Here is a 22302-nt window from a genome sequence, read left to right as displayed (position 1 = left end):
ATATGCAGGTGGCAGCGGCTCCCTGCCAGGAGGAAGCTGTCATGAGCGCAGGGCCTTCTCAGTTCTGTGATCCTTTTGTGGAGCATAAGCATCCAACCACATTTTCTGAGCGCTATTGTCTTCTCCTTATTCCATTTAAGAGAGGCACCAGAATAAGTGAAAGAAAGGCACCCAGGGGAAGCATGGTGTTAGGAGAGAGTAGCTTGGCTTGTGTTCACTTTGGACTTTATTGTAATAAAATAGAGTGTGCATAGACATTGCACTTTTTTATTCATGGAGGTTAGAAAAAAAGACTTACATTTATATAGCGCCTTTCACAACCACCGGACGTCTCAAAGCATTTTACAGCCAATGAAGTACTCTTGGAGTGTAATCTGTTTTTGTTATGTTGATTGAAGGATAAATATTGGCCAAGACACTGGGGATAACTCCCCTGCTCTTCTTCAAAATAGTGCCATGGGATCTTTTACATCCACCTGAGAGAGCAGATGGGGCCTCGGTTTAACGTCTCATCCGATTCTTACGGGAAATTATGCAGTTATTTGGTGATCACTTAAACACTCAGGTGGTGATTGTTGGAATGGTCATATAGGGTCAAAGAGGATCAATGTGTTGTCATGTTGTAGGATGGGTGGTGGATTGAGGGAATGTCCCTTATTTGAAAGTGGGGGGAAGCAAGTCAGGCTCTGGTGTCAAAGGAAGAGAAGACTTCAGTGATGAGATATGCTCTAATGTCCATTGTAGCATTTACTGAGGAGTTCTGAGTGCAGGTCATTGTGATGCTCAACTCCATGAGGTTCTGGCTCCTAGAGGGGACCTCCTCGCTAACAATGTCAAAGTCCAGCCCTTTTGTATGGTGAAGTTGTACATGGAACAGCAGGCTACAACTGTACGTGACACATGATTTGGACCATCCTGCAGGGCTGCTTCTGGCCTGTTCAGGCAGTGAAAGTCTGCCTTAAGACCCCGATGGTTCTTCAAGTGTAGGAGCATGTGCCTCGTTGTTGTGCTCCTCTGCTGCTGTTCAGGCCACTCTTGGTGTGGTTATTATCCATGGCAGCAGGGATAGGCTTTTCTCCCAGAACCCATCTGCTAACGGGATTTTCTTCCCTGAAGAGGTGAGGTAGGGCTGAATTTCGAAGAATAATGCATCGTGAAAACTTCCAGTATACCTGGTGTTGACATGTAGGATCCTCTGCCTGTTGTCACACACAATCTGTACATTGAGGGAGTGGAAGCCCTTCCTGTTGAGGTAGTTGAGGGGGTGTTCTGTTGGAGCTCGGAAAGCAACATGGTCAGTTGAATGGTGGAGCTTGGGCAACCCTGTAAAACTGGATGGCCCTATCTCACTGCTGTCTTGGTGTAATAGGACTGCTGATGAAATTCCCAGTTCTCCTGTAAAATGCACCAGTGACCTGAAGAAAAAATCTCTATCCTGCAGCCTGGCTGAATTACAGAGATCACCTGTGGCTGCCTGGAATAAAACTGCCACTGAGTGTAGTGGTCACTTTTGCAGCCACAGGGAGAGCAGTGCGGACAGATGATTGTGGCTGTAGATCGTCATGCAATAGGTGCCAGAGCTGCCCAATGCCTCTTTGTGAAGCGCACTCTTATATGCATCATCTCAATAAGGCCCTCACATCACCGGTGTTGCCTGTATATTCTTTGGGGGCTGCATCCTCCTTAAATGTTGCCTGACCCTCCTTTGCTCCATCCAGTGCTGTTCCTCCTTCTCCAACATGATAATGGCATATGCCCATAGGGAATGCCATACCTGCTCCTGCAAAGCCCTCACTGTGGGTAAGGAGATGGATGAAGTGAAAATCTGCCAGTAGTCTGACCCTGTCAGAAGCAGTGAGAAGCAGTTAGGATTTATATAGGCAGAATGGTAAAAATAAAGCACTGTACAAATTAGTCGCGAGCTGCAGCCTCTCCAGGTTCAGAAACCTCTCATTTCCCTCTGTCTCAGCTGCTCTTGATGGCAGCTGTGGCATATAATTCTCAGCCTAAGTTACCCTGAGAGCATTGTGATTGTAAAAGTAGGAAGCACAGAGCTGCAGCACTACTGGGCCTCATTATGTGTGTAATTGAGAACACGATCAAAAAGTGTGAGGGAACTTAGGGGAGAACGATTTTATGGCAGAAAACTGACAAAAACATCTTATTCCTGCCACAAAAATTTACTTAACCTGATTGGGCACCATCTACATGCCGAAAACAGCCGGGAAAGTCACCCCCATATAGCTTATATAGCATATAGTTAAAGGGGCATTTATAAAAATTCTTGGGATGTGGGCGTCGCTGGCAAGGCCAGCATTTATTGCCCATCCCTAATTGCCCTTGAGATGGTGGTGAGCCGCCTTCTTGAACCTCCGCAATCCGCGTGGTGAAGGTGCTCCCACAGTGCTGTTAGGGAGGGAGTTCCAGGATTTTGACCCAGCGACGATGAAGGAATGGTGACATATTTCCAAGTCAGGATGGTGTGTGACTTGGAGGGGAACTTGGAGGTGGTGGTGTTCCCATGCGCCTGCTGCCCTTGTCTTTCTAGGTGGTAGAGGTCGCGGGTTTGGGAAGTGCTGCCGAAGAAGCCTTGGCGAGTTGCTGCAGTGCATCTTATAGATGGTACACACTGCAGCCACGGTGCGCCGGTGGTGGAGGGAGTGAATGTTTAAGGTGGTGGATGGGGTGCTAATTAAGCGGGCTGCTTTGTCCTGGATGGTGTCAAGCTTCTTGAGTGTTGTTGGAGCTGCACTCATCCAGGCAAGTGGAGAGTATTCCATCACACTCCTGACTTGTGCCTTGGAGATGGTGGAAAGGCTTTGGGGAGTCAGGAGGCGAGACACTCGCTGCAGAATACCCTGTCTCTGACCTGCTCTTGTAGCCACAGTATTTATGTGGCTGGTCCAGTTAAGTTTCTGGTCAATGGTGACCCCCAGGATGTTGATGTTGGGGGATTCGGCGGTGATAATGCTGTTGACTGTCAAGGGGCGGTGGTTAGACATTCTCTTGTTGGAGATAGTCATTGCCTGGCACTTGTGTGGTGCGAATGTTACTTGCCACTTATCAGCCCAAGCCTGAATGTTATCCAAGTCTTGCTGCATGCAGGCACGGACTGCTTCATTATCTGAGGAGTTGCGAATGGAACTGAACACTATGCAATCATCAGCGAACATCCCTACTTTTGATGGAAGGAAGGTCATTTTGGTATACAAGCTTGTAGGAAGTGGTATGCATTTGGGTTTTGTTTTCAGTTAGCTGGGTGTTTGACATATGTGGAAACAAACTATCATATTTAAGAGTTTCCAAACCAAACTACTGAGAAATTCCGTTTCCGTCTACCTGATATGGAGTGCATACTCACCCCGAATTGGGACACACCTTATTTACCTAAATCCAGAGAAATTGAGCCCAAATTGGCAAAAGCCAAGGCTAGGGGACCTCAAGTGTGCACATGTATACTGTTTCACCAACTAAAATCACATTGCCAACCAGCACAGAAAGCTTCCTGCTGCTTGTCCAGCCAGAACTGGACATATCCAGTCTATCCATTCGAACTTTGGGTGTAATTTATTTGGAGAGAAGTAGGAAGAATCTTAGCCCTCAGGGATCCTCCAGGTTCTAATAATGAGCCAGGCTGGAAGGTCAACCGTGCCTTGGGATACTGCAGACCTTTCTGGCTCAGCTGTCCATTCTGCCTAGGGCTGACTTGATTCAGCATTTGTATCCCTGATCTGTCATCTTTGAGCCACCTTGATCCTAATGAGTCCTTATTCCCTAGAAGGGGATAGTCGACAGCCTAGAAATTGCTGTCTTTGTAAGGCGACCACTGCTCTCAATTTGTAGGTTTATGGGTTCTGCCAGGCTAGTGCAAGAGACATTGGCAGAATCTGTTTAATTTGCTGTCCAGCAAAATACAGCAATATTCTGGAATTAAGGGGCAGGTAGAACATGCCCAAAAGCTTTCAGTTAACCAACAGGAATTTCTAGCCTTATATCTTTGGATAGCCTGTACCTTATACCAACATTCTACCTCTTCTGAATGGACATGTGTACCATACTGAGAAGGGAATTCAATGAATATTCAGGTGGTATGTGTATACAGGAATATGAGCGTGAATATGTTTACCAATTCTCATGGATCCACTCCTCATCATGTTGAAGAATTTAGCAAACAAGAAAAAAAAATTAACAAAAAAGATAGAACGGATCAACCATAATGTAATTGAATGGTGGAACAGGCTCGAAGGGCTGAATGGCCTTATCCTGTTCCTATGTTCAAACACTGTTTAGTGAAGACGATGGCCCAGAAAATCCGTGGGGCGGTAAGCTTTTGGTGACTTGGGGGTGTATCTGCAACACCACCCCTCACCTGAATACATCAGCAGAAACTGGCTGGCCCAGGTGGAGATTCCACATATCGCCCCCCTCCCTGGAAGAACAATCTGGCTGTTCCTGCAGTCCCCTTACAAAGAGGGCTGTTTTAAGCAGATACAAAACAATTCCAGCCTGCCTCATCTTCATACAGCTGTCCCAATCATTCAATGAGCTGTTTCTCTCTCTCATGGCAGAACCACTGCTGTTGTTTCTGTGCCAGGAATTAAGATTCTAAATGAAGAGTCTTCATTTACAGAATTTGTTGGAGGGAATGATGCACACAGATAAAACACACGATGATGCGAAGGTTGCAGGAGACCTCATGTTGCAGTTGCTGAGTTTGGTCGCAGGGTGATTAGCCCTCCGGATCTTCCCTAACTTCTTACAATGGACTCTCTTTTTAAGCTCGGCTAAAAGGCCATGATATCACCTCCTCCATGATCTTCACTCTTGGTTTTACACCAATTTACATCAGCTCAGCATTCCAGAGAGTGGGTCTCATAACAAAAGCTGCCCTTAAATGTACAGAAAAGATAAACAAATAATTTCAAACAGATAGATGTATCTATCAGAAGGTTAGAACTCCACTGTAACATTTGCATATTGAATTATCATTGGCCCGCAGGCATCTGTAAGGAATACCTATTATATTCACATGTGATCACATGCTGAGTTGTCATTGGCCTGCAGGCATCTGTAAGGACTACTATTGTTTTGGAAGACCCAGGGGGTCCTAACTCCATCTGGTCCCCACTGTGCTGTATGATTGAGATCACAGACCGGATGCTTCATAAAAGAGTTAAACTGTAATACTCCGTTGTCCTGCAATTTATTATTTTTGTACAAAGTGTGCAAAACAAGACATGGGGGGAGAAATTGGGTGAGTAGCGCCACCTGTTAGCGCCTAAAGAGGCAGTCAGTGGCTGTAGCGCCACTGGCTGCGTCTCCGGCGATATTCAGTAGGGGCGCTAATGGTGGCGTTAGGCATTTGCGCTGTGCCGCCACCGATGACGTCATCGGTGTGCGCAGCGCCCCATTCGTGCCCCGTTCGCGATATTTGGTAGCGAACGCCGCAGTTGCGCCGCTCGCTGCCCAGTTCACGGGGCCTTACAGTGCCGGCAGCGGCGCAAGTTAAGGTGGAGGTGCGGGGCGGCCGCTTTTTCGGCGGCCGCCTGCCAGCACCTCCGTCCCCGGCCTCCTAACCCCCCCCCCCCCCGCAGCATTGCCGGCTGTTTCCCGAGAGCCCGGCACTTCTCCTTGGTGCCGGGCTCATTTGCCGGCACTTGTGATCGGGGATCGCGCTGTTGCAGGCACCTCCCCCTTAACAGTGGGAGGAAGTCCTGCAGTACTGCAGCATGCCGTGCCGCAGCATGTGGTGCTGCGGCACGTTGCGCTGCGATAATCAGTTTCAGCACCCTAAGAGGGACGTGGAGCGCCTCGAGCCTTGCCCCGTCTCCCTCGAGGGGCACTGAAACTGAATTTCTGGCGATCGGTATCACTCCGATCGCTGCGCTAAATCCTACGCTCAGCCGACTTTTGCGCCACTTTGGCGCCCCAACCCAATTTCTAGGCCATGGTGTCAGAACAGGGATTTGAAATAGACATCGTTGGAGCTCCCTTACCTTGAATGAATTGGGAATCTTTGAACTTACATAGAGAATGGTGCAAGTTCAAGCAACACGTGCAGTTGATGTTTTCGGGTCCGCTGAAAAGCAAAGGGGAGGAAGAAAGATGCAGCTACCTACTCCTGTGGATCGGAGAAAAAGGGAGAGACATTTTTAACACATGGTCTCTCACCGCAAATGAAGCAAAGGTACTGAAAAGTTATTTTGACCGTTTTGAAGCATATGTGATGCCCAAGACAGATACGATATTCGCTAGGTACAAGTTTCAGGAGAAAGTACAAGGAGCTAGTGAGTCATTTGAACAGTTCGTGACTGAGTTAAAACTACTGGTAAAAGACTGTGAATATGCCGATAAAGATGAGATGGTCAGAGACCGCATCGGGTTTGGAATACATTCAGCTAAAGTGAGAGAGAAACTTTTGAATGTTGGGTCCGGGCTAACGCTGGACAAAGCTATGGACATAGCTAGATCGCACGAGATAGCCCAAGCACAGTTGAAAACCATAACCGGCACCACGAGCAGCTCGTGTGAACAGACAGTGCACGCAGTTAATAGACACACACCAAAGAACACCGCCCAGAGAGTGTGTTTCAGAACAGAGAGAGTTCTAAAAATGGGCGACACAGACATAAAACGCTTCAAAAACTGTGGATATTGTGGAAACAACTGGCATGGAGAAAAGGAGTACTGCCCTGCCAAAGGAAGACAATGTGGTAAACGGAACCACTTTGCTAAAGTCTGCAGGACTGTTTTCGGAAAGCAGTACACACAGTGAGTGACAGCCAAATGCCAGAGAGCCAAATGCAGAGGAACTGTTTATTGATTATGTGTCAAAGAAAAAACAGATTTCAGAGACTGAGCAAGCCTTTGCCGATATTGAGATAGGAAAACAGGACAAAGAGCTTAAGTTTAAACTAGACACTGGATCTCAGGTTAATGTAATTCCTCTGAGTGAGTATCACAGCTTGAAGGATGAGTGTGAGCTACAGCCCATCTCATGCAGACTGACCGGCTATGGGGGTGAGCAGCTCATTGTAAAAGGCACATGCGTGATGAAATGCAAGTACAAAGAAAGCGACATGATGTTGGACTTTTACATTGTTGACACTCAAGCACCTCCAGTGCTAGGTCTAAAGGCATGTTTAGACATGGACCTCGTCAAGCTAGTGCTATCATTGACAGCACCAGTTGAGAAGCAGACAGTCATGGAGGAGTTTGCTGACGTTTTCAAAGGTATCGGACTATTCCCAGGTGAATGCACTATTCACCTTGACCCAGCAGCAACCCCTGTGGTTTGCCCACCGAGAAGGATACCCCTTACTCTACATAGTCACCTGAAGGAGGAGCTGCAGAGCATGGAGCATACAGAAATCATCGCCCGGGAAACAGAACCGACAGAGTGGGTTAACGCATTAGTAGTGGTTGAGAAACCACGTACAGGCAAGCTCAGAGTCTGTTTCGACCCCAGAGATTTGAACAAGGCTATCAAACGCCCTCACTACCCTCTACCAACGCTAGATGACATCACACCCAAGCTAGTGGGAGCACGTTACTTCTGTGTAATGGACGCACAATCAGGATACTGGACTATCAAGCTCACGGAAGAGTCATCTAAGCTAACAACGTTCAACACACCATTTGGACGCTACCGATTTCTGCGTTTACCATTTGGTCTTATCTCAGCTCAGGATGAATTCCAGCAGAAGATCGACGAAACCTATGAAGGCCTCGACGGAGTAGTCGCAATCGTAGACGACATCCTCATCTATGGCAGGAATAGAGAGGAACATGACAGGAACCTCCGTGCGATGCTACAAAGATCACGGGAGAAAGGTATCCGGCTCAACCCCAAGAAAAGCATAATCAGATCCACCGAGATCAGTTATTTCGGGCATCGCCTCTCAACTGATGGCATTAAGCCAGATCCAGAGAAAATCGCCGCCATCAAGAAGATGGAGCCGCCGAAGAACCGCGCAGAGCTAGAGACAGTACTAGGCATGGTTAACTACTTAGCCAAGTTTGCCCCGAGCCTCTCCGAAATCAACGCACCCATGCATCAGTTGCTCAAACAATCCAATGAGTTCCTGTGGGACAAACAACATGACACAGCATTTCAGAAAATGAAAGACCTAATCACCAGAGAACCAGGACCAGTTCTTGCCTACTTCGACCCCAACAAAGAGCTCAGACTACAAATGGACGGGTCAAAGTACGGACTAGGCGCAGTATTACTGCAAGAAGGAAAGCCCATCGGCTACGCTTCCAGATCTCTCACAGACAGTGAAATCAACTATGCTCAAATCGAGAAAGAGCTATATGCAATCCTGTTTGGATGTAAGCGTTTCCACCAGTGCGTCTATGGCCGACAAGTCATTGTGGAATCCGACCAAAAGCCCCTCGAGTCAATCATGAGGAAACCACTAGCCGCAGCCCCACCAGGGCTACAGAGAATGATCCTTCAGCTACAGAAGTACGACTTCACAATCATTCACCATCCAGGCAAAGACATTCCTGTCGCAGACACGCTCTCCAGAAAGTCTCTTAGCTACCAGGACAGCAGCCTCAGTGAAGGCATGGATGTGCAGGTGCACATGGTGTACAACAGCTTACCTGTGAGTGACTCAAAACTGAAGGAGATCCGAGCAGCAACAGAGAAAGATGCACAACTCACACTGCTGAGCAAAGTCATACATGAAGGATGGCCTGAGGAAAGGAGGAAATGCCCTCAGAGCATATCTGAATTCTGGAACCACAGAGACGAACTGTCACAAATCAACAGAATTGTCTTCAAAGGGGAGAAAATCATCATTCCTACCAGTCTCAGAGAAGAGTTGTTGACAAAAATTCATGCTGGGCATATGGGCATGGAAAAATGCAAACAAAGAGCACGTGACATTATGTTTTGGCCTGGAATGTGCAAACACATTGAGGACATTGTCAGAAAATGTTCCATTTGTCTAGAACGTCGCCCATCAAATGTCAAAGAGCCCATGATACCTCACCGTATCCCAGACAGGCCCTGGCAGGTCGTGGCAACGGATCTGTTCACATGGAACAACGAGGACTACATAGTGACTGTTGATTACTACAGCAGATTTTTTGAACTGGACAAGATTCACAGCACCACATCTGCAGCTGTGATCTACAAGCTAAAGGCAGCCTTTGCCAGGCATGGCATGGTAGAGACTTTAGTCTCAGACAATAGCCCCCAATACAAATCGAAAGAGTTTGAGTCATTTGCCAAGGCATGGGATTTCACACATGTCACATCAAGCCCACATTACCCTCAAAGTAATGGCCTTGCTGAAAAAACTGTCCAGATTGCAAAAACACTCATGGACAAAGCCAAAGCGGACAAAAGAGACCCCTACATCAGTCTCCTTGAGTACCGCTACACTCCGGTTGACAACTTCAAGTCACCAGCACAGCTGTTGATGAGCCGCAGACTTCGCTCAATCCTTCCAAGCACCAACCAGCAGCTGCAGCCAGAGGTCGTCAGCTGCAAGCAAGTGCATGCAAAACGTGTACAGAGACAGCAACACCAAAAGAGATACTATGACAGGTCAGCTAGACTACTGCCGCCGCTGCACAATGGAGAATCCGTCAGAATCCAGGAGCATGACTACTGGAAGCCAGCAGTCGTCATCCAGCCAGCTGACACTGAGCGGTCGTATCACGTCCGTACCCCAGAAGGACAGGTGTACCGCCGCAATCGCAGGCACCTCCTGAACACCAAGGAACAACACCATCATTCCGACGAGAGGATCAGTTCAACAGAGTGTGATGAACAGAGCAATACACAAAACACATCATACTTACCTGAACCTAAACCTGAACCTGATTTGTTGACCGATTCAGGAGCATGCTCAGTTCCATACCACACAAGGTCGGGACGAGAGGTCAAGCCTAGAGTTATCCTTGACTTGTGAACTGTCAAAGGGTGTAGGCGGATCGGATCGCTGCCTTAAAAAAAACTGTACATCGTTATTGAAACATTGAGATGTTTTCAGCGCTAGTTAAATGCAGAGTTTACTTATATGTTTATGCTACCGAGAACATTATGTAGAAGAAAGGTTTAAAAGTCATGCATAACATTTTTCTTTTAAAAGAAAGGGGATGTAATATTTGCATATTGAATTATCATTGGCCCGCAGGCATCTGTAAGGAATACCCATTATATTCACATGTGATCACATGCTGAGTTGTCATTGGCCTGCAGGCATCTGTAAGGACTACTATTGTTTTGGAAGACCCAGGGGGTCCTAACTCCATCTGGTCCCCACTGTGCTGTATGATTGAGATCACAGACCGGATGCTTCATAAAAGAGTTAAACTGTAATACTCCGTTGTCCTGCAATTTATTATTTTTGTACAAAGTGTGCAAAACAAGACATCCACGAGGCCATCTTATATGATGACAGTCGGTACCAGCTTTGCAGATCTGGCAATCTCCAGATATTGCCTATTCCAACAGATTCTGCAAAAACTCTTAACTACAAAATGGAGCCCTGAACATAAAGTGGATTCTTTAATATAACCTTTCCTGCCAGTATTCCTGATCCCACCTCATTTTCAGAGATATAGGCCACAATTAGTCAGTGAGCTGTTTCTCTCATGATAGAACCACCAAGCCAGGGCTTATAGCACAGAAATTTCTAAACATGCAGTGTATTTTTTATGTAGTTACAGTGTACCTGGAATAATCTGTGATATTGTCCTTGAAATTATTATAGTCAAAGGTTTCCATATCCATCACCATGCCAGTCTGACCTACAGTACACTGTCCAATCTTAATCTCCTTAACCTGGAGATATTGTGGATGAAATTGGCCATCGTCAGTAGTATAAAACAAGCTGATAGCAAATCAGTAGCTCATTTTACACTGCGCCCAATAGAAAATTGAAGTCAATGCGAAAAATTCGCTATCGGCCCGTTTTGCGTTACTTGCCTTCACCAATTTCATCTCCACTGAAACCAACTGTCGTGGCCCACAGCTGCAATATTTTAGATTATATGATGTAATTGTGTATAAATCCAGCAGAGGGAGTTAGTCATGAAGGTAACGATGTAATTGTTAACTTCAGTTTTAATTATAGGAACAACAAATTAGAAAATATAGTGAATGAAGAAAAAGGTACTAGTAATCTTGTTAGAAAAGTGGCATCTCCTCCATTTTATTAAGCACTTTCACACACCATAACTAACAACATGATTCTTGCAACAATAGTAACCTGTATTTTGAACGTGTTTGAAAGCCCTCGAACGTGTTGTCGCCTCCCAAAGCTGTGCCAAATCTTTGCTGCAACTCCATGTTTGAATCAGGTTTCCGCCCCTGCATCGATACCTCTGGTGTCCCCCAAGGATCTATCCTTGGCCTCCCTCCTATTTCTCATTTACATGCTGCCCCTTGGCGACATCATCCAAAAATACAGCGTCAGTTTCCACATGTACGCTGACGACACCCAGCTCTACCTCACCACCATTTCTCTCGACCCCGCCATGGTCTCTAAATTGTCAGACTGCTTGTCCGACATCCAGTATTGGATGAGCAGAAATTTTCTCCATATAAATATTGGGAAGACCAAAGCCATTGTTTTCGGTCCGTGCCATAAACTCCATTCCCTAGCCACTGACTCCATCCCTCTCCCTAACATTTGTCTGAGGTTGAACTAGACTGTTCACAAATTTGGTGTCATATTTGACCCTGAAATGAGTTTCTGACAACATATCCGCGGTATAACTAAGACCGCCTATTTCCACCTCCGTAATATCGCCCATCTCCGCCCTTGCCTCAGCTCATCCGCTGCTGAAACCCTCAACCATGCCTTTGTTACCTCTAGACTTGACTATTCCAATGCACTCCTGGCTGGCTTCCCACATTGTATTCTACGTAAACTTGAGGTCATTCAAAACTTGGCTGCCCTCTCCTAACTTGCACCAGGTCCCGTTCACCCATCACCCCTGTGCTCGATGACCTACATTGGCTCCCGGTTAAGCAACGCCTCGATTTCAAAATTCTCATCCTTGTTATCAAATCCCTCGCCCCTCCCTATCGTCGAATTACAGTATATAGACAACGCTTGCATCTGCGCTCACTCGGAGGTCGAACTCCAAAACATCGTCAACACCTTCACCGAAACGTACGAGAGCATGGGCCTTACACTAAACATCCGTAAGACAAAGGTCCTCTACCAACCTGCACCTGCCACACAGTACTGCCCCCCGATTATCAAAATCCACGACAAGGCCTTGGACAACGTGGACCACTTTCCATACCTCGGGAGCCTACTGTCAACAAGGGCAGACGTCGATGACGAAGGCCAACACCGCCTTCACTGTGCCAGTGCAGCCTTCGGTCGCCTGAGGAAGAGAGTGTTTGAAGACCAGGACCTCAAACCCAGCACTAAGCTCATGGTCTACAGAGCAGCAGTGATACCCGCCCTGCTGTATGCCTCAGAGACATGGACCATGTACAGCAGGCACCTCAAAGCACTGGTGAGGTACCACCAACGCTGCCTCCGCAAGATCCTGCAAATCCATTGGCAGGATAGGCGCACCAACGTCAATGTTCTTGCTCAGGCCAACATCCCCAGCATCGAAGCTTTGACCACGCTCAATCAGCTCCGATGGACGGGTCACATTGTCTGCATGCCCGATACGAGACTCCCAAAACAAGCGCTCTACTCGGAGCCATGGCATGGCAAGAGAGCCCCAGATGGGCAGAGGAAATGCTTCAAGGACCCCCTCAAAGCCTCCTAGAAAAAATGCAACATCCCCACCGACACCTGGGAATCCCTGGCCCAAGACCGCACAAAGTGGAGGAGAAGCATCCGGGAAGGCGCCAAACACCTCGAGTCTCTTCGCCGGGAGCAAGCGGAAGCCAAGCGCAGGCAGTGCAAGGGGCGCACGTCAACCTAAGCACCCCACCCACCCGCCCCTTCAACCACCGTCTGCCCCACCTGTGACAGAGACTGTAGGTCCCGCATTGGACTCATCAGTCACTTGCGAGCTCATTTTTAATGTGGAAGCAAGTCATCCTCGGTTCCGAGGGACTGCCTAAGAGAAGAAGAAGAATCTCCTCCAGCCTCACAACCCCCCCCCCCCCCCCGAGATGTCTGCGCTCCTCTAATTCTGCCCTCTTGAGGATCCCTGATTATAATCACTCAACCATTGGTGGCCGTGCCTCCTGTTGCCTAGGCCCTAACCTCTGGAATTCCCTGCCTAAACCTCTCTACCACGCTTTCCTCCTTTAAGACGCTCCTTAAAACCTACCTCTTTGACCAAGCTTTTGGTCACCTGCCCTAATTTCTCCTTATGTGACTCTGTGTCAAATTTTTTGTCTTGTAATACTCCTGTGAAGCGCCTTGGGATGTTTTACTACGTTAAAGGTGCTATATAAATACAGGTTGTAGTTGTATTTATATAGTGCCTTTATCACAGAAACATTTCCCAAGGCTCTTCACAGGGGAAGACAGGAACGGTTGCTGAGGGGACAGCTGAGAGGGTACTGAAGGCCTGGTCAAAAAGGTAAGTTTTCAGCAGGCTTTTAAAGTCCGAGAGAATAGAGAGCTGGAGGGGTTCAGGCAGGTAGTTTCACAGAGCAGGGCTAAGAAAGCTAAAGGCTGTGCCATTGATGGGTTGGACCAGAGGGTGGGGGGGAATGCACAGAAAACCTGAGTCAGGACCAGTGTGCATGGATGGAGACATTAGGCAAGCGAAGGTTGCAGAGGTAGGCAATGAAGGGATTTATAGATGAGGACAAGAATTTTTAATTAAATATATTGGGGGTCAAGGATCTTGTGTATTGTGAAATACCACAGCAAAGTCCCATAGATTGTCTTCTTCTTAGGCAGTCCCTCGGAACCAAGGATGACTTGCTTCCACATTAAAAATGAGTTCGCAGGTGACTGATTAGTTCAATGCGGGACCTACAGTCTCTGTCACAGACTGTTCGGCGTCCCATAGATTGTAATGAGTAACTGACCAATTAATCTGTTTTTTATGGTGCTAGTTGAGTAATGAATGTTGGTCAGGACACCAGGAAACTTCCTGTTCTTCTTTCAAAATGTGCTATTGGATCTTTCACCTCAACAGATTGGGCCTCAGTTTAACATCTCATCCAAAAGACAGCACTTCTGGTAACATAGCACACCCTCAGTACTGCACTGGATGCCTCCCTCCCTAACACAAATGACAACTCCAGACCCTGTCCCCTAACCTACCCGTTTCACCCAAGCCTCAGTTCCCTCAGTCACAAGGCCCCCATACGCTCCTAGGCCATTGCACTCCTCCCTCTCCATTCTAGACTCAGCACCCTCCCCCCACCTCCTGTCCCTTCCCCGCCCCGCCCCCCCACCAACATCCCAGTCTGGATCTCCAGCTCCTTTCCAGGCCGGTCTTCAAACCTTCCATTCCCATTTTTCTCCCAGCCTGAGATCCTTGTTCTCTCCCAATCCCAGGTCACATTCCCAGTCCCCAGTATCTAAGCCTGTCTAAGTCATAATCAAACTGGCATACCTGATGCAAATGCCGTCAGTGAAAAATGTTGGCACCAGCAGAACTTTATCACTGAAGTGTCCATTGTAACTGCCCCCAAAGGAGGGTTTCAGTGCTACCAATGGCACCAGATTTTTTTTAACACTATTGAGCTGTCTCTGATGACATTTTTGCTGTGGAAGCAACTTTGTAAGCTGAAGGGGGCATTAGAGAGAGAGAATGGCAAGTTCCTTGTGGCTGCTAGCTTGTATCACAGAGTGATGGGATATAGGTTTGCACCTACAGGTTCCCCATACTGAGATCCCAAGCAAGAGCAGCATTGGCAAAGGCCAGGGAGAAACTCACCTTGCCCACCCTTTCCGTGGGGGAATGGCACATGGCGCAAGGAGAAAAACATGTGGAAGAAAATAAAATGATAAACAAAAAAAGTTGATTTTTTTTTGATTTAATCAACTCAACTTGCTACAAGTGTGACCTGAAGCTAGTGAATTAAATTCTACTGGTAGCGGTTCGGTGACAGAGCAATATCTTACTGTTCCTTACACAGTTATGTGCTGTGGAAATCCTGTGCCATTGCAAATGATAGGATTAGCAGCCCACTTTGAACCTGGTGTTAATGCTAATCAGCTCCAGTGTTAGATGAAGAAGCCCAACATTTTTTCTGTTAGTCACTACCATTTTGTTGACACTGGAGGGCAGCATATAGCCCTATCTTTATTGTAATGCAGTCCTTTGACACTACGGAGCATCCTGTCATGCCTAAATGCGCATAGAACGCAGACTACGTCTGAGGTGCAATACACAACTCCAGAATCAAAGGCACAACTGTAACAGTTTTAACAAACTTTATGCTGGCATTGCTTTGTTTAATGGATGAGGCAGTCTGCGTAATGAAAAAAGGAACACTCTTTCTTGAAAATGTATCTGACCACCAGTCTTTTGTCAAGAGTCACCATGTTATTCAAATTGATTAGAGGATTTTAATAATATATAAAGGTCTTGTTCCATCAAATTGTTGCCATTTAAAATTAGAGACAATTTAACAACTAAATGTTAAATCTGAAATATTTAGTGATTTGGGAACTGTTTTCTGAGAATCATTACACGGTTACTAGTCAATGTGTAAAATTCGGCCTATGCAGCAGCAATCCCTGCAGTCCAAACGGAATCCATTCTTTTTTGAATGATTTGAAATGATGAGCACTATGTAAATGCAGATACACTATTATAAAATCTCAATGTAAAAATGAAGGTTTAAAACCAGGTGTTAAATATATTAGAATTGCATCTGATGAATTAGGCATCAAACCACAATTGTGCACCTTCATCGATAGTTCTAAAATGTTCTAAAATCAAGTAAAGGAGTGAAGTTGGACAGAAAATAAACAATGTTTTTGTTTTCCAAAGAAAAGGGGGGACATGCACTTTGCATAAATAACTTCAGAGAAGTCTGAGAACATTACTGAATCTTCATTTCCCTTTTTCTTGTAAGAAGCAGAGTTGTTTTGCAGCCAGTAATTGCTGCTTATTATGGCACACAATGAAAAGAAGGCAGAGAAGGACTACAAACGGTTTTATAGGCTTGACAGCAGGGATCTTTTGGTACAAATTGCTGGATAAATGAAACAGCCTGTTGTTTCCTCAGTTAAAACGGTGAGTTATGTCAAAGAAGGAGAGGTGGAGCAGCATCAGCAGGCAGTGTTAAGGTTACCTGCTGGGTCCTAATTGGTGGCCAGTGTTGTTAATGGCTTCCTGTGGCTGAGTGTTTACATGTCATTTGCTCGGTGCTTTGTATCTAAGCTACTAGAACTACTGACAAGTTCTTCTATCTGTCTTTTTTTTAGAATACCACAAGACGGTTATTTGGTCAGCAGTCAGAATATTCCCAGCTCTGTCATAATATCAAATATCTCCAGTCTATTCCAAAGTCACATTATTACATGGTATGAATCATGAATCTTTTGTTTTGTAACCCCTTATCAAAAAAACCTTGAATCCATTCAGTCAATTGTTATTCAAATTCCATATGCTAAGTTGGTAGCAGAGTCACAAAAGACAGTTTTAGCATCTTTACCATCCAAACCAATTTTTCTGTTAAATTAATTCTTCTTTAAATAATTTCAAAAATTGGCAAACAATTCCAGGAGAAACGATAAAGCATCATTTATTTCTTGCGCAATTCAGAAATGTCCAAATCATCTTGTTCCCCCTCCCCACTCAGGCTATTTTTCCACTAACCTTAGCAGACATATACAAAGACATAAACGGATAACACTTAAATAAATGTAAATAACCCTGGCCTCTGCCAATATGTGAAGGGAAAGGGGTAACCTGTTAGCGCTGGTGTTATAAATGCAGAGGTACAATGAATAACATCTAAATGTACTTGTTATACAAGTGGCTGACCCTGGCCTTGACATTTCTCAAGTATTAAATGCCATGCAAGTATCAGGAGAGCTCAGTTTTACTGTAGAATAAAGCCTAACCGTCAGTTTTAGATCCAAACTCCATATTAAGTAAGATTATATATTTGTCCTTAAGTTTTTATTGTTACACCAAATCTGTATGTCCAGCTCCCCGATTGTTCAGTGGTTATATGTAATGCATGGGTGGTACTAAACCATAAAGACCAGGAGACCCCAGGCTCAATCCCAGGCCCATGCTTGATTAGCTAATCTCAGACCACTCCAGATTGCTGCAACATGCACCTGTGAAAAGATAGGGTGAGGATACCATCAGGTGCAGCTGGGATACCCACAGCCAATCAGAGTTCTGAATAATCCTCAGCATAGACCAGGAATCAAACCTGGCACCATGCTTGTCTGTTTGCTTCAAACACTTTCTGGATAAGCTTGCTGGGCCACTGTAGTATTTTGGGAATTATATGGGTTAGTGTTATAATCTTTACTACAAAGCTGCACGTGCAAGAATGAATATAGTATGTGGTTTTCAAATATATTTTTAAAAAGTGAGCATTTATATTTTCAATGAGTTTGTGAGAATGGGTCAAAGCGTTTCACTAGAAATCAGTGAGATTTATACCTGGAACTGGTGTTACTTTGTGCTAAAACCTGCTCTTCAAACTCCCTTTGTTCAGATTGTAGAACTGCAGGACCAACTGGCCAAGAATGGGATTCTGAAAAGCCGAGGAGATTATGAAGATTTCTGGCGCCTGCTAAAACAAAATACCCATGCTTCGCAGTTTGAAACAAAACTCCAGGATGTAAAGTTAAAAAGTTTAGTTATATTACCGTACCCGTTTAAATCACTTAAAAGGGTCTAAAAGTCTAGCGGGGGCTACATTTTGTTCAGAGTTCCCTCATTCTATATAGAAAATATAGATACATCATTAATTTAGTTAACATTTTTATAGAACATAAATGTTATTGTCAGGTATCAACCTTGCTGCTAAGCCAGAAGGATGTGGATTCAAGCCCCATATCCATCCATCCATCCCTCCATCCTTCCTTTCTTACCCTCTAGTCACATGGCCCTTACTTCTAGGGATGGAGTTGCTTGAGGGGGTGCATCGTTGAGTAACTCTACAATAAATATCTGGGGCTGAGAGTTTTTTAACTGGCCTAAGAGCTATACTGGATGCACAAGATCCAAGTAAACCACATTACCAGCTACTGTCACTGCTGGTTTATGTTGGCAGGTGCATAGAGATACAGAGCTTCATTTATAATTTTAATGTAACAGTAAACAGCATATTGACTGGCTCCTGTGATACCCCTGTAGCATAAAAATTGATCTTGGTAATGCAGCATTTATGGTGACCAGGCGTTCCATCTCTCACAGGCTCCATGCTGAGCCTGAGCACCTCATGCACTGCTCCTCTGTGATGTCCAAGTTGAACTATGCCCTGTGGTAGTTTGTTCTGCAAATGATGTGCCTCCCATGCCACCAAGCTCCTGGATTACCTTCACCTCAAGCTCCTGCTGTGCAATGTAATAAGCAGCATGGCTGCTTCAACCACGCTATGGAGCTTTGACGCATCAAACTTCCAGATATCAAACACCTCAATATATCTAAGTGTTGACATGGTCCCACCCAGGTTTCTGGGATAAAATTGTATTGAATTTAATATAATAAAGTAATTTTGAGCGTGCTGGCCTGGTCCTGCTTTCCTTGACTCTCCAGCCAGTCTCCCCCTCTTTCAAGCTGCTCCTGCCTGCATTTTGTTCCTAAACTTGGCCTGACTCATCTGCTGCAGATGCGTTGGAAGTGCCCGCTTTACTCTCCAGTGCTACCATGCTGCTATTCTCTTTCTGTCTTCAGGTCAGGGCATGGAACGGTCAGTTTAAGTGCAGGGGTCAGAACAATCAGCGCTATTCCTAGCTATGTCACTGGTTCAAATTTGGTGGGCCTAAAATACATCTGGCCTCAACGCTGCTACTTTGGCAGAGTATCCGAGAGCACTCAATGGGGTAACCTTGACTTTGCGCAACAGTGTAAAATGGGTGATAGAGAATCGGCAGTCCGCTTTACATCTCTCCTGATTTTTACTTCCATTAAAATCAATCGGGAGAGATGTAAAATTGGCTGCCGATTTGCTTTCACTCATTTTAAACTATTGTACAAATGGCTCCCATGTTAGCTGATATTGTTAATGGTTCTCTCTCCTCAGGTACTGCACCCCCTCCCCTTCAAATCTTCCATCATCACACCCCTCCTTAAAAAACCCACCCTTGACACATCTGTCCTTACAAACGACCACCCTATCTCCAACCTCAACTTCCTCTCCAAAGTCCCAGAACGTATTGTCGCCTCCCAAATCTGTGGCCATCTTTCTCGCAACTCCATGTTTGAACCCCTCCAATCCAGTTTCCTCCCCTGTCACAGGACTGTAGTGGCCCTTCTCAAAGTCACAATGACATCCTATGTGACTGTGACCTTGGTAACCTATCCCTTCTCGCCCTGTCTGTAGCTTTTAACTACAGTTGACGACACCATTCTCCAACGCTTCTCCTTCGTCCAGCTGGGTGGGACTGCACGCACCCGGTTCCATTCCTATCTATCAAGTCGTAGTCAGAGAATCTTCCCGCTCCTGCACCATTACCTCTGGAGTCTCTTAAGAAATTATCCGTGGCCCCCTCCTATTTCTCATCTACATGCTGTCCATCAACGACATCATCCGAAAACACAGCGTCAGGTTCCACATGTACACCGACGGCACCCAGCTCTACCTCACCACCACCTGTCTCAACCCCTCCACTGCCTCTGATTTGTCACACTGCTTGTCCACCATCCAGTATTGGATGAGCAGAAATTTCCTCCAACTAAATATTGTGAAGACCGAAGCCACTATCTGAGGCTGAGCCAGACCTTGGCGTCCTATTTGACCCGGAGCTGAGCTTCTGGCCCCATATCCCCTCTATCACCAAGACCGCCTACTTCCACCTCTAACACCACCCGACTCCGCCCTTGCCTCAGCTCATTTGTTGCTGAAACCCTCATCCATGCCATTGTTACCTCTAGCCTCAACTGTTCCAATGCTCTCCTGGTCAGCCTCCCACCTTGCATCCTCCGTAACCTTGAGCTCATCCAACACTCTGCTGCCTGTATCCTAACTCACACCAAGTCTCGTTCACTCCTCTGCTCACTGACCTACATTGTCACCCAGTCCGGCAACACCACGATTTCAAAATTTTCATCCTCGTCAGCCGTGGCTCAATTGGTAGTACTCTTGCCTCTGAGTCAGAAGGATGTGGGTTCAAGTCCCATTGCAGTGTCTTGAGCACAAAAAATCTAGGCCCCATCTGCTCTCTCAGGTGGATGTAAAAATTCCTATGGCACTATTTCGAAGAAGGGCAGGGGAAGTTTCCCCCGGTGTCCTGGCCAATATTTGTCCCTCAATCAACATCACTAAAAAAAACCAGATTATCTGGTCATTATCACATTGCTGTTTGTGGGAGCTTGCTGTGTGCAATTGGCTGCCGCATTTCCTGCGTTGCAACAGTGACTACACTTCAAAAGTACTTCATTGGTTGTAAAGCACTTTGGGATGTCCGGAGGTCATGAAAGGTGCCATATAAATGCAAGTCTTTCTTTTGTGTTTACAAATTGCCCCTCCCTATCTCTAGCATCCTCCAAAACTGCAAGACCTCTTGTGCATCCCCAATTTTCATTGGTCCATCTTTGACGGCTGCGCCTTCGGCTGGTCCTAAGCTCTGGAATTCCCTCTCTAAACCTTTCCACGTCTCTAGCTCTCTCTTCTCTTTTAAGACGCTCCTTACAACCTATCTCATGTCACCTATATCCTAATATCCCCTTACGTGGCTCAGTGTCAAATTTTGCTTGAAAACATTCCTGTGAAGCACCTTGGGTCGCTTTACTATGTTAAAGGTGCTATATAAATGCAAGTTGTTGTTGTAATTATGTTCTTTTGCTGACAGTGAATAGGCCATTACCTCACTTCAACACTAGACTTGTGCAAGATCAAGCAAAAAACCCACGTGTAGCCAGGATGAAAAACAACCATCTCACAACTGTAAGTAATTTACCTCCATATAATCGAGACAATTACTACGACATGTAATTAATTATTTACATTGCTTTCCATTCACTGAAATTAAATTGATATACGATTGCTTCACCTGTTAATGTTCATATTATAACCTACCAATGTTATAAATGTTCTTTTTTATTAATTGTCTTGAATCGGCAATATAAGTGGTTTATAGTGTTTGATGTGCCCCAAAAGCTCAGTTTTTATTGTCCCTGCCAACTTTTTTGGCTAATCTTCTCCTCCTCTTCTGTCTTTGCTGGGGTGCAGTTCTAGAGGTACCCAAGTGGTAATTATTTACATGTGAGCCTTGACGCTCAGTATCAGCAGGATATTTGTTGAGAGGTGGAATCCCAGCTGATTCTGCTTCTCTTTCAATCTCCACACATGCGCATTTTCAGCAAGGGTCACAGGCATGAGTTGCTGACTAGCAATCAGGAGTGGGAACCCTGGCTAATTTTTCTTGCTGAATAGTGATAAGCAGTGGGTAGCCTGATTGACTTTTTATTCCCCGCTCGATAGCAGAGTGGGAAGCCGATTGATTTGATTTTTTTTTCTCCCCTTTTCCAAGCCCAGGGGATTTGATGCCAATTATAGAGAGCCTTGGACCTACCTGGCCTGCGTGGCTCAACTACTTGCTAGTTAAAACTCACTGAGCCATCGGGGAAGCCAGGCTCCATTTTTTCTGTAGGAGCCCTGCATTGATAGTTTATTGAAAACATTGATGTCAGTCAGGGGGAATATATCCTTTGAAATCCACAAATATTCATTGCAATTACAGCCACTTATTTCAGAAACGTATTTCATTTCCACAGAAATGTAAAGAAAAAATATAGAATTTAGTGAAATACAGTAGTTGCCTCTTTTAATCCTCTCTGGTGCGTGCTCTACTTAGGTTGACTTTTACTACCTTATAGACCTTTTACAAATACTTTTTCATATGCAAAAACAGTATTGAGACATACCAGTATAACACTGTCAATATGAACCCCGATGAATTCATGAAAAAATGTTTTAAAAACTCACTTGGATTTAATTTGAGGGCACTGTAGACATATTCTTTTCTGTGTGAAGAATATGAATTTGTTCCACAAAAAGTAATAGGCATATTTTGAGGATGTGATATCACAGTGAATTGCAATATATTATCCAGGCTGAGGTACTTCTGAACTGACCAATGCTTCTTGTTTTTCAAATGCTGTTTTTAATAAGTCAGCAGAAACATATTTTCCAGTTTTATGAGCTACAATTTTTATAACCATTTGAGAGATTTTGTTTATATTCTTGCAGCAGTTTTT

General features: G+C 45.4%; 1 protein-coding gene across 1 annotated transcript in view; it reads left to right on the top strand.

The window, feature by feature from the left end:
- The window catches only part of LOC147121253 (uncharacterized), a 208917-nt gene that overhangs the window by 92892 nt on the left and 93723 nt on the right, over positions 1-22302 (top strand). The window contains exons 5-7 of the mRNA XM_085981466.1: positions 16341-16439; positions 17594-17732; positions 20895-20989. Coding sequence (XP_085837592.1) covers positions 16341-16439; positions 17594-17732; positions 20895-20989 — 333 coding nt within the window. The remainder of the gene's footprint in view (positions 1-16340; positions 16440-17593; positions 17733-20894; positions 20990-22302) is intronic.

Source organism: Somniosus microcephalus, chromosome 3 (assembly GCF_052327205.1).
Source record: "Somniosus microcephalus isolate GS21.2 chromosome 3, FLI_Smic_1.0, whole genome shotgun sequence".
NCBI classification, from domain to species: domain Eukaryota; kingdom Metazoa; phylum Chordata; class Chondrichthyes; order Squaliformes; family Somniosidae; genus Somniosus; species Somniosus microcephalus.
This window is presented reverse-complemented; position numbering and strand designations above follow the sequence as displayed.